Source organism: Poecilia latipinna, unplaced genomic scaffold (assembly GCF_001443285.1).
Source record: "Poecilia latipinna isolate Pla-1442-1.1 unplaced genomic scaffold, P_latipinna-1.0 Scaffold105, whole genome shotgun sequence".
Classification (NCBI taxonomy): Eukaryota; Metazoa; Chordata; class Actinopteri; order Cyprinodontiformes; family Poeciliidae; genus Poecilia; species Poecilia latipinna.
The window spans coordinates 436,463-450,068 of record NW_015112721.1 but is presented as its reverse complement, the minus strand read 5'-3'; the positions used below and the strand labels follow the sequence as shown (position 1 = coordinate 450,068).

Here is a 13,606-nt window from a genome sequence, read left to right as displayed (position 1 = left end):
CGTCTGTTTGCTGCCGCAGCAAAGTGAATCCCCTAGCTGAGGGATAAAACAGGTTTATTCTATTTCATTCAAAGCACATAAGAAACACTCCCTGTATAACTGAGGTCTTTGTATACGGTTCTACAAAACAATGTGGATGCATCTGTAGAAACTTATACGCATGTGCTCACTTTGGTTTGTTTTTGTGTGAATAACCAGCATGGTTCTTCCTGTCCATCTGTGCCATCAGCACATGTTGGTGATGTCTCTGAAATTAACTGGAGAATAAGGTAATTAAATCTGCCAGCAGCTGCCCAGTTTGGCTGCTAGTGTAATTGGTAGCAGGTGGATGACAGAGGTGCCAGGAAGTGTCTTATACGAAGATAAGATTAGGAGATGAGAGGAGAGCGACTAACAACTGTGGGATTTACAAAGGAGTCAAAAAGAGATAATTCAATCAACCATTATGGAGGATTTTAGATGAAATCTCAAAGGAAACATTATGTCGCAAATTTTGCCTTGTGCTCATGCATGGTAAAATTGCAGCAGAATAATCACACTGCAAGAGTACAAGCTAACAATCATAATTTGATTTCACAGCAAAAAAAAAAAAAAGTGTTGGTATCAACCCTTACTGCTTTATCATTTTTCTTTCTTATAACTTTCTTCTTTATCTGATTTCAGTTTTACTGTGAAAATAGCAACATCTCCACCGTGGTACAAAACATCCTAAACTCAGACAGCAAAAGATGCAAAGTAAACAGCTTGGAGTTGTTCTGCGTGACCGTGGCGTTAACACTGTGTCAATAAAGGTTGAGATTAGAAAAGCAATGACTTGGAACAGATTAAAAATCAACAGCGGCCCTAAAAACATGCTAATATAATTCAAAGAATCAACCAAATAACATATAAACATAATTGTCAACCATCTGTCATCTGTTATTAAACTCAGTCTGCAGTGAAGTCTTTGTGTATTTTTTAAGATGTGAATATGAAATCATGTCACCATTATGCAGATTAGAATTGATATGTTTTTTTCCTTTATGGCCCTTCTGACGCTTAATGAATCGAACCGTCTTCAAGTGCATCTCAATGAATAAGTAATAAGGTGTAATAAAGACTTATTACACACATTGATATATTCCAGATGTTTACTTCTATTAATCTTGATGACAATGGTTTACATATATTGAAATTCAAAAATGAATATTCTTAGAAAGTAAAAATATTACACAAGATAAAAAAAGTAACTTTTATTGCATGACTGTATACTATAAACAGCCACAAATAATATAAATTGCCTCCCAGAGAATCTGTCTGTTCAGTGAAGAATAAAAGCATTATAAGGGAAAGTAATATGGAAGAAAAAAGTCTAGAAGACAATATCGTCCAATCAAGAGTTTGGTAAATGTTCCTGAGGTTTGGAGTGCAGGTGGAGTCGGTGCTTTCAAGAGCTACTGCACTGAGACATTTCCAGAACATGGTCAGCGGTTGTTGTACTCCATGTGTTAAGCCACTCCTAAACCAGAGACCATGTCAAAAGCATCCCTCTTGGGCTAAGGGGATAATAATTTTGCTTAGTGGTTTAAAGGCCAACAGTTAATTTGACTTTTAATTTAGAAATTAAGATCCCAGAGTCTGAAGAAAGAGAAACAGAACCAAAGTTACTTGAGGGCAAGTGTGAAGCTTCCACAGTTGGTGATAATTTGAGGAAACCCGTCATATGCTGGTGTGTTAGTGCCCATAAAGAATCTATTGAGTATCGTCAAGAGAAATATTACAGACACCAGACCCAATAATGTAGACAAGATAAAGCCCCCTATTAAAACTTCTCAGACTTCTGTAACACTTCAGTGGAAGCAGTGGGGGATCATCACCATGTCACACCACAATGATGCAGTAATTCATACAAACGAGTCAAGTGAGTGAACATAATCTACTGGTCCTATGTAATATTCAAATTTTCTGGGAAGCTGAATTTTAGTTGATCATTAGCTGTAAGTGGAGCTGGGTATTAACTAATTGCATTTACTTAGTAGCATTAACTTGAGTAAAAAAAAACCCAACAACTTCTAGGTGAAGTTTTACTTCACCATGCTTTTTTTCCCCTACATGAATATAATATCAAGTAACCATATTCTTGCTTGTGTACAATTCCAGCCACTCATTCACCTTTAATTACTTCTCTAAAGCAGACATATCTGTATTTGGTGGGACTTTTGGTTTTATACACCAACTTCATTTTCCAATGTAATCTTCTATCTGTTGGAAATGTTCTGCCATCCAGAGGTTTGGTGAATATACATTAAACATTAGGCATCGTCACTACAAGTTATTTTCCCTAATTAGTTCAGTACTTGGTACTTAGGGAGCATTTTTACCAGATGCCTTTTTAATCAAGATTTGTTGGGATCACTTTTTCCTTATTTTATTTATGTATGCGATTGCTGAAGTAGTTCTGCACTAGATCACAATTTTTGGCTTTTCTACCCTCCTCGAGCTGTAAGATATGATCATCAAAATTACCAGAAATAAAAACTTTAACCCGTGGTTCTCTAGGTTCAGTAATACTCTAGGTTGAGATGCACCTGTAGAACTTAAAATGTGGTTTTTCACTTGTATCAAACCTTGTCTTTCTCTATTAACTACATTTTTCATGAATAGATTCAGGCCCTGACTGATGCTAGTTTTCCTAGTGGCTTGTTGAAGATGAAGGGCAGTAGGAGGTGAAGACGGATGCTGAAACTCACCTTCCCAGGTTGATGACTCCTCTGGGGATCCCTGTTGGCGTATTAAAGGCAGGTAGCAGCTTTTCTCCCAGCTCCACCGCTTTATTTCTGAAAAGCTAAAAAGAAAACACAAAGGAAAGCACCTTGGTGAGCCGACCCGCACATTTACAAGTCTCATAAAAAAATATATCAATATGGTTCTCAAAGAATGAAGACTCATGGTGGCAGAGTGAGAATCAAAAGCTTTGAGAAGACCTCCCTCTAGTTTTACCTTTAAAGCTAATTATTTAAAGCCTGATGCAACAGAACACAGTGAGGAGTAACCGAATGAACGTCGTCTGTAGCAGCCGTCTTCCTAATCTCTACTGATACTAAGACTGAGGTTGAAGCAATGTTCGTCAGATCATTAATATGCTGGGTTGTCAGTCACCAAATCTCATTTTGCTTGTGGGAATGATGAATAAGAAGAGCAATACATTGAAATCCTGACAAAGAATGAGATGTCTGAAGAGATTCAAAGACAGCTGAGGTGAAAAAGAGAAAAATTCATGCGAGAGACAGAAAAACCCCAAAGAGGACATGAGTGAGGAGAGCCATGTACGCTGCGTGAGAGGGGAAAAAGTGTCGACATGGAGAATGCAACAAAAATGTCGAGCTGTGACTCAGCAGAAAAACTGAAGAAGAGGAGGAGAAAGTTGAAAAAATTAATTGCAGCCAGATGGGAGGAAACCACTGACCTTCAGTATAAGGATTGTTATTATGGTACAAGTAGCTTTTGCTGTGTGCAATTTGTATTCTGCAGTAATTTTGATGGGACTCTGTTAGCTTGAGTGAATATCTAATACTGCAACACTATAGGAGCTAATGGATTCCGCTGTAATGTTAGTCTTTGTAGCAGAAGTGTTCAGGGTTGTGAGGAGAGCACATAATTCTACATTAGAGTTAGCAATTGATTCTGTGCTACAATTTAAGCCCCATTTAGATTTTCAAAATAAATACAATCAGCCAATCAAATTAATGGTGATACACTTTGTAATCATGGATCTGCAGACGTCTCCTAATGGATTGCAGCGGTGAGAAGTGGCTCTTCAGGGTATTCAAAGGAGGTTCTTGTTATACCCAGATACAACAAATAATAAAATAATTCTGCCACAATTTTTTTTAAATATATATAAAAAATGCTCAGAGGTGCAGCTCTTGCATGTCTGTAAAACATGTACTACTCTGAGATTTAACTGCTGTATATTAGTTGATATTTAAGATATTTCCCTTGAATTTAAATAACGTTATAAGTAATTGATATTTTTTTGTTTTGCAAGCAACTTTAACACCCAGTCAGTTATTGATTACTGCTTTAGTTCTTGGTGCTTACCTCAAAATACAATATAATTGGCTAATCTTGGTGAAAATATTTACTGAATTATATGAAACGCGTATTTTTAAGGTACACTGCTTTCATTATCTAGGGTGACTGAGAGTGTAACATCACAGCCATTTAGAGGATTTACACCAAAGATATGTGGATTACAGAAACATACTCAGCTAAAAGTGATATGTTCAATTTCAGAGCATAAAGAAAAGTTTAATGTTCCTCTCACTTTAAAAGTCAGAAGAGAAGATATAAACATTCCTTAAAATTTTATTGCAGCTCCAACTTTCAATAAGTTTTGCAATGACTCAAGCTAATCGAGAAATCTCAATCGTGGGTTAAAGTTTTGATGCTAAAATTCACATCTTTTACTATTGGGTCAGGAGTAAGATGTAAGAAGCAGCTTCAGTATGTGCCTAATTTCCCCACAATGGAAATGCATAAAGGGAACATCCAGAGAGACACAGACTGACAAACATCACAAAGGTTCAGCAAAATATTTAAGCCAGAGACTAGTTTGTGTTGCGAGAGTCTGTATTTCGAAGAACTGCAACGTAACTCACACTAGCACCAGTTCAACATGAATGGAATTGGTGGGCAAAAACACTTAGAGAGCACTTACACAGAATTGTTTATTCTATCTTGTAGCAAGCATAAGGTTAGCTTTCAATTTAATGTGTTCTTTAAAACCTTTCCTTGAGATTTTGAAACACTCAACCTTGCTACTAGATAGTCATATACTGCTGCTTTCAGACACAGAAATAAACAGTCTTGAATAACATTAGAATAAATGTATTCCGATTCATGCATGGAAAGTAATGAGCAGACTGCTTTTTCAAGCTGCATGGGGTATTTTTCATATACATATATATATATATATATATATATATATATATATATATATTTTTTTTTTTTACTTTTCACAAAGTGCTTATAATAATAGTCATACAGACACTGTCACAGGTGTTTATACAGCTCTAAACACAGGGGACCATACTGAACAAGCTCTTTCAGTAGGCTCAAACATTTCAAAGAGCTCAAACATAATATTATAAAACTATGGCATTCCTAAAAATGGGCTTTTAGTGTTTGCCAAACAGAAAAAAAGCCCATCAAGGATAAAAAACTGGTAGTAAATACTTATTTGCCTGCTTCTTTGTTGAAATATTTTGCAGCTTAGACGATGAGATTATGTATGTATGTGTGTATATATATATATTTATATATATATATATATATATATATAAATAACTAATTTCTAGCTAACAAAAAATAAGATTACTGAGAAATTATTTTGAACAAAACACATCAAGAAACATTTGCAGGTAAGTTATTGAAAAAAAATCTTACTTGTGACCACTTTTCAAAAATAGGTTTAAAAGTTTCAGCCTAGATTTATTTAGGTGCCCCTCTGCAGCTTTTACAGAAGAACAGAGAGCATCCACTGTCTTGATGTGCACAACTAAGCTTTTGTTTGTTGGTCCTCTGTTCTATTCAAAGTGAACATTAATGACCCACCGCCCAACCTCATTTCTCTTCATTTGTCCTTTTCACCACCGCCGCCTGCTGCTGCTGCTGCTTCACCAACACACAGATTAGTAGGTTGTATGTTTATCATGAACTTCATCGCTGTAATGAAGTTTTGTTCTGGCAATCATTTACATTTAAATAAACCACCTCTGCTACATTAAGTAACAGACGGGCATAAAAGAAACCTTACACTCCATTTATTCTTGTTAGCTGGTTTATAAATTAGTTGATCGATTACAACAAAACCCCTTCAGCTGCTATCTGCTCTGTGATTTACTGTATGGAGCACACATGCTAAGTGAAACGTTGTGTCCATAAATCAGTCTCTTCGACAAGCTGGTGGCCTCCTTAACCACAGTGATCTTCCTCCAACGCATGGGCTTCATTATTGAGATGGCACTCCAAATGCATTTTACGTGTTTGCACCTCCTACTTGTCCATTCAGGAAAGCTAGACTATTTATACATTCCTGGGATGGATATTTTTATTTTTAGCATTCTCCCCCTGTCTGACGAAAGGATGGAGAACCTCTCTAAAGAGCAACATTGATCGAATCAGACAGCCGACGGGTCGCTTTCTTTTCTTTTAGTTGAAATTCACAGTAGGTTTGTGGATGGGGGCTCGGCACAAATGGCTCTTCTATCAGATCCTAACTGCCAAAAACACTCATCGGGTATGCATGTCATCTCTCCCACAACAAACATCATCAGAGTCCACAGAAGTGAAGCTTTACTTTTTCTGACACTCCTATTCACCAGTAAAACCTCTTCAGGCCTCAGAAAATGGGCCCAGGCCAACTTATAAACCCCAACATGTTTGGATTTTACACAGCTGAAACGCAGGATTGTTTGACTTGATGGAGATTGAAGTCCTTAGATTGCTTTAAAAATAAAAGCTTCTAGGTGTCAGATATGAATGGAACAGCCTCAGCTGGAACTTGCTTTTACTGAAAATCTACATTTATATTAAACAGAGCAAAAATGTTCTGTTCTAGAAAGCTGGCTCTGTTCTCCACTCTGCAATACAGTTATAGATTTGATTATATCACAAACTAGAACATCGATTTCTTATTCACTATAGGTCTAAGTAGAGCATAAAAATAGCTAGATGTTTCTAATCATGTCCCAGTTACATAAATACCTAATTGGCATTAAAAGTTAAAATTAAGTGAAAGCATGGCTTTTTGTTGAAAGCATACTGCCAACAGCTTATGGAAATAATTGTATTTGACCTGTTGTACTAAAAGTACAATTGTTAATGTTAATATTAATGTCAGTTTGTATTATAATAATCCCTGATCTCTTTATTGTAAAATAGACTTTTAAAATTAAAGCAACATTTTCTACTTTAACACCAAAAGACATTCTGCAGAAATTATTTGTCAGAGAATTTAATATTTCCTAAAGTGAGATGAGATTTATTACCAGTTTTTGATGTAATCCAGACGCAAATGAATAAAGCAACAGCTCATGTATCAAAAACAATAATATCAGTATAAAAACAGTTAAAAAATGCCAACCAACATACCATTTAGTTGACTTGAAAAAAAAAAAGTTATCTTCAAGTAACTCAAACCAAAATAATAATAAAACTCTGCTAAATGATTAACAGAAATGGAAAATAATGATATTCTGGATACGCTAAACTCCTGAAACGACAACTAGGAGTCACAAATAAAAACCTATTTCTGAAAGAAAAGTGCAGCCAGAACTAACTTTTAAACAACTATATATTGGACAAAAATATTACAAAACTGTTTGATTAGTTAGGGTAAATGTTGCTGGGAACAAATATATCACCATATTAACTTAAACTACAAAAACTGACTATTTAGGAAAAATAATGACATCTATTCACACATGCAGGTGTTTATGAAAATTTAAAAGCAATCGAGTGATCCTTTAAATAGTTGTTAGAAATATACAATTTCCAAATCCCTGATATAAAATGATAAACTATGCAACCATTTATTATCCAGACTCAGCATCTTAGTCATAAAACTACTGATTCCACTTTTAGCCTGACGGTTAGCTTATACCAGCAAGCCAATTCAGCTGTTTTTCCTCTATTTTATATTTAGGACACATTTTCACGTCTTAGTAGAGAGGTGACAGGCACAGAGAAACTGAAATGTGGCAATAAAATTGAAAAACTGCGTGACTGGCCGCTGATGGGTTTTAGAAAACGTAGAAGAGCTTTTTAGGCGACTTGAATCCGTCATTCACAGTAATACAGTTTCTTTCTAAAAAATGGGAGCTTTTAATGAGGGAACAAAGCTCTGTCTCTTTAATAGCTGGCATCACCTCCACTTTACCCACATTAAAGCAGCAACACATGAATCTAGCTGAAAACCTGATCTGTTAAAGATGAGAAAATGGCTGGTAAGCAACAACGGAAAGCCTGCCTACAGTTTGAAGATGTATTTCATCACAGTTTCAGAGGAGCGCATGAGGTCTCCTTGATTCTGTCCTTTAGTTCTGACAGCAAAACTCATGCAGCGAGCATGCATAATATCTTAACAAAAGCAGGTGTTTTAAAGCTACCAGTGTCAGCTGTGAAAGATGTGCTCTGAAGTCATATCAGGTTCCAGAGCTCTGCAAACATCAAAATGTGAAAAAAAAAAAAAAATAATCTGGTGTGTTATGAATGAATTGCTTATTCTGCCACAGAGGTAATGTTTTCTCATCAATTCCCCTTGGTCTGAATGTTGCCAGAAAGTTATTTGACCTGTTCAAACTATATTGTATAAAGCAAACACACAAACTTGGAAATTAACAGAGGCACCTCCACAACAAAGTGACACAAACCTTATGATGACATAGACTACATGTGGAACAGCAGGGTAAAAGAGTTGTAATTTATCAAACAACTTTAATCTTTAATCTAAATTATCTTGGTCATTGTACAGTTTTTACGTTTAGGTTGGATCGCAATGTATCTGCAATAGATGATGTAATTAATGATGCATGCCAAGAAGAAATTGTAAAACTTTTTTTCATAAATTAATTTTAATTCCCAAACATTTCTCATTTAACAAAAAATTACTTATTCTATGTCACGTAAGTGAGACGATTCTTCTTGAACCTTCTTAAATCTAACAAATTCAGTATTTGGGTTTATTTATACACTTTCTCTGATACTCTTGTTCAATAGATTTTCTTTTTTAAGTTAGTGAATTAGTTAGCTTCTTTTCAGCAGCTCTATGCATTTTGGTGTCTAAGCTTGAAGATAGCTTCCTGAAGTTAAAATTTATTATCAGAATAAGGAGGAGAGGAGTTTTAAGTGACTTTGAGTATGACATTGTTGTAAAATGCTTATAATTCACTTCAGGAAGGGTGTTTAAGCCAAATCTTACCATAGACTAAGTAGTCATGTAGAACAAGTTGTAACAGCTTACAGACAAGGAAGGAGAAGCAATCTACATGTATGACGTGTTTTATTTAAGATCAAGTTTGTGCTCACACCCAACAACATGCTAAAACATGACTAAAGAACTGCCTCAGACTAAGGGATATTTAAGTGCCGAGTATGCTGAGGTAATAATGAGACGGTAATTTACAAGCTGACTGGATCAAAAAGTTGACTGTTTGCAAGCAGGTTAGTTTGGTTTCTCTCTTGGTAACACCAATCATTATTAGGGTGTTTTCCTGACTCTTCATGAGCCTCATGGGCAGACACAGGAACACTGAAAATGAAACAAATACTTTACAGGTGTCTCAGACACACGCTGCGGATGTCACTGATTGAAAGGAATATTACACGTCTCCGCTTCAGTTGACTTGTCCAATATATCTCCTCCTTCAGCAGGATCTGACAAGTCTGGCAGGTGGAGACCCTTTGTTGCGCATTGATTTCTTTCTTCATTTCACAAGCTGCTGGTTTGAGCCGACTGAGAAGTTGAAGGCTTCCACAGGTCACAGCACCATCACTCAACTGAACTCTGAAAATCTACACAATAAAACTATTATTCTCCTTATGAATGCTTGTGGTACATACAGAATTCATTAAAAAAAAAAAAAAAGCTTGTAATGCTTTAAGAAAATAAGGTCACTTCATTTAACATCTCACTTTAAGTTTCTGTATCTAAACAAATATTACATCTCAATCAGCTAGATGCTTTCTGCTAACTTGTGACACTCGGTCTCGAATCCGCTGTTCGTCCCTGATGCCAGAAACGAAAAGTTCCCTGCAAAAATTATGCAGCATCGCATTGCCTGAAAGTGATGCTAAAACAGATCCAATAAATTAGACATCAGAGCTTCTCAGGAAGAAAACCCAGCTGTAAAACTGAAGAGCCCACCAAAGCCCAAATTGGCAAACAAACAAGTGGCGGCTGCTCAATTAAGCTCCTGCTGAAAGGGAGCAGCTCTAAATTAGTTCACATTACAGCTATATTGTTAAGTAATGTACATCAGCTTAAATGCTCTTCGTTCAAACCCACGTACTGCCTACCCCTCCTTGTGACCCACTAAACTGGGCTTATACAAATGTTTTCAGCTTTCCAACTGCTCCGTCTCTGCATTACAGCAGCTGCTGTTATTTTTGTTTTGCATACACTGTCACAGCCTTTCACCTCAGCCTATACTGTGCCCTGTAAATAAATTAATAAGTCTGGAACTGGCCACATTTCACTTTTATTTCCTTTGTAAAAATGTGGAAAACATGCAGTTTGCTTCCCCCTCGACTGCTAAGCTCTACTTTGCGTGGGTCTATGACTAAAAAAAAATAAATAAAAAATCCAAATAAAATACTTTGAAGTTTGTGGTTGTAACTAGAGCTGCACAAAATAGTGACTCATAATCACTACTGCAATATCAGTGTTTGCGTAACACCGATGGCAAAAAAGGTTGCTTAGATCCAATCTTTGATGGGATTTTAAATTTCCAGATCCTTATAATTAAACTCAGATTATCGATATTGTATTTGGACAGCTTCTGGTACCGACTGCTGCTAAAGCCCGCAACAAAAGTGTGTTTTTACTGGCCAAGATGCTAAAGCTCAACAAAAAATGATGGGGTTGTCAGAATGATGACACACAAAGAATCTTGAAAATAATGGATTAATCATAATGGCATCACACTTCTGAGGAATAGCACTAAAATTACAGGTTTTCCTAAAATCATGCAGCTCTAGTTGTAACATGAAAAGACAAGAAAAAGTTTAGGGGATATTAGTACAGCCACTATAGGATTATTCTGGCTACAATACAATCTTTATTCGTCACACGGCAGCCACCGAGTGGCACTGTATGTCTCTGTGTGCCTCCGATTGCTGCGTGCAATAGCACATCTGCATGAGTGAATAGACAATTCAGAGGGATGGCATTTTTATTTGTGTATTTGTCAAAAAAAAAAAAAGAAAATTGAACAAGTTAAATCCTTGAACAACCTGTCTCTGAAAATAATCACAGAGTCTCTGTCTTTACATTCACAGAGATGATTATAAGAATGGCACACTGGACCTGATCAGCTGCTGCTGCTGCTGTGTCACACCAAATAAATTAGATTTCCCAGTCTCATAGCAACACTCTGTTTACGTATCTAAGGATGTCATACATGATCAGTCCTCCGTGTAGCAACTGACCAGACGTACTCTGTGGCCCATCAATAATACAGCCTACAATTTTCCCAGTGCCACAACCTTTCTGCTGTCATTACTGCGGAAAGGCGAAGGAAGAGGTGGGTGCTGAGGGGAAGCAGAGAGGAGCGCTGTTCGGAGAGCATGTCACATCCACTTCTCATTAGGGCCCTGACAAAGTCTCCCAGGCCTGGTGTAGGAGGACAACGGGCACCTATTGCCCCACTCAGATGCTCACAGGAGCAAACAGTTGCCTTCGTCTGTAGGCATCAAATGACAACACACCCAGAGAAACTGCTAGAAATCTGAGGCATCTTGTTAAGGTGTAAGAGAGAAAAAACAGCTTGAGTACGTCTGTCAGTTATGTGCAAATCCCCAAGAGCTTTTCATTCTTAGACTCCCTATCAATACGATCCAATCATCAGCACAGTGTACGAAAATTTGGACCTGGATATTTTTATGCAAAAACAGCCATGTTCATTATTAATTATTTCAGCATAAAAATGTTCAACTAGAACTGCATTAAAGTGCAGTTTGTGCCTAGAGATACTGGGGGCTAAGTGATGCATATCATTACAAAAAACCGCTATTAAGAACATTAAAATTATTCAGCCCCAGACAAAGAAATGCAAGTTAAAAGAGAAACTTGGTAGAAAATAGTAGTACCAGAGGAAAGCTAAATGAAATATGAGCTATGGTAATATGAAGAGAGTGATTCTTTCCAAAAAACCTAGAGAAGGGTTCAAGCTCGGGTTGACTCACCTCCCATAATACACAATCTACCACTATATTTACAACATTATTAAAACAGGACAAGATTTTTCCAGGACAAGAGGGGTGTCTTACATTTCCAAAATGTCATAAACAAATCAATATCCTGTCCACATTTTAATGAACACATAGTGGTAATTGGATAATCCAGAGGTTCCCAAACTGTGGGGCGCGCCCCCTTGGGGGGGCGCCGTGTCATTGCAGGGGGGGCGCAGGAAGCCGTCTGGATGAAAAAAAAAACAAAACATGAACACTGTATGCGCTGGGTTTTTACCTTAGAATGGCCAACTCTCTGTTATTCCTGTCAATTTGATACAGTAGAGGCTTCCACACTTCCCATATCTGTGTCCTCTGTCACTTTTATCAGCAGTTAAAACTGTTTAATCCATTGTTAACATGTTGTAACCTGTTTTTCCGAGCCGCCTTTAAACGCAACATGAGCGCTACGACGCTCGCGCTGGGTTTCCACCTGTGAAGGAGACCTGCTGCTGCTGTGCGGAGCTACGTAGGTTTGTGTTAGAATCACGGCAGTAAACCAGCAAAACGCAAAGAACTTTTCACAGTTTTTCCCTCCAAACTAACCGACTGAGTTGAGTAAAGCTGTTGGATGCAGGTAATGTTAGCTAAAAGATGACTAGCTAATATCAATACAGAAAAAGTCGATGCCCCCCCCTACTCCGTCACACAGCCATTTGTAATCCATAGGGGGGGCGCAGAAAATGTTTGGAAACCACTGGGGGGGCGCAGAAGAAAAAGTTTGGGAACCACTGGGATAATCCATTAAAAAGTCACAGTTTGGATCTGATGAAAATAAATGTTTGCAATTACAAATGTGCAGGCATAGGTAGGACAACTCAAATATGTTTATGGTGTGAAAGCTGCAAAGTTTAAGAGGAAAATAACTTTTTGTTGAACCACAGTGACACCAAATTCAAGAACCAAAGACCTGCTTCTCAGCTAGCAGCGCATCTCCTGATGCTACCTGTGGATGGATGGACCGACTAGTTCAATCATCCCACTGGTTAAGATACTACAAATTTATTTAATTGGAATCAGTAAAAAAATATTGAGTAATGTGATCATAAAAAAAAAATAATAAAAAAAAATCCATCTTTTTCTTTGAAATTATTCCCTCCAGAACAGTTTCTAGTGCAGGACCACAAACGTCTTGAAAATAACTGTTGCTTATTATGAAAAGAGATGAAGTTAATCAGTGAGAAAAGCCCCAGCAGACAAGAGTTGTAATGAGATTGGAGGAGCGGAGTGCAAAGAGAGGGTGAGGATAAAGTGTGAGGGATAAAACTCGGTCTCAGTGGGAGAGATGAAGGAGGAGGAAGGAGGGCGGGTGAGGTTTGTGTCTGAATCCCGAGGATGAGACGAGGCGAGGCAAGATGAGAAAGATTAGATTTGGGTTATCTGTGTGGCCTGGCGTAGATCTCCGCTTCAGTTGGTGATATCAGCTTGTTGTCTGTCGAGCGAGAGAGGAAGGGGAGGAGAGGAGCTCCTGACGGCAGAACCAGGCTTCAAAGCATCAAAGACTCTGCGATGTGAAGAATATGGACGCTGTGATGGTATGCATGGGGGGGGGGGGGGGCCATTACGAGTAGCAATGCTAAAGCCTGAGGGAGTGGAAAACATGCCAGGGGGGGGG

At 37.6% G+C, this 13,606-nt stretch overlaps 1 protein-coding gene across 1 annotated transcript in view; it reads right to left on the bottom strand.

Annotated features, from left to right (window-relative positions):
* Nucleotides 1-13,606, bottom strand: part of LOC106944621 (mannosyl-oligosaccharide 1,2-alpha-mannosidase IA) — a 210,333-nt gene that overhangs the window by 16,297 nt on the left and 180,430 nt on the right. The window contains exon 5 of the mRNA XM_015027715.1: nt 2,730-2,824. Within this exon, the coding sequence (XP_014883201.1) occupies nt 2,730-2,824 (95 nt within the window). The remainder of the gene's footprint in view (nt 1-2,729; nt 2,825-13,606) is intronic.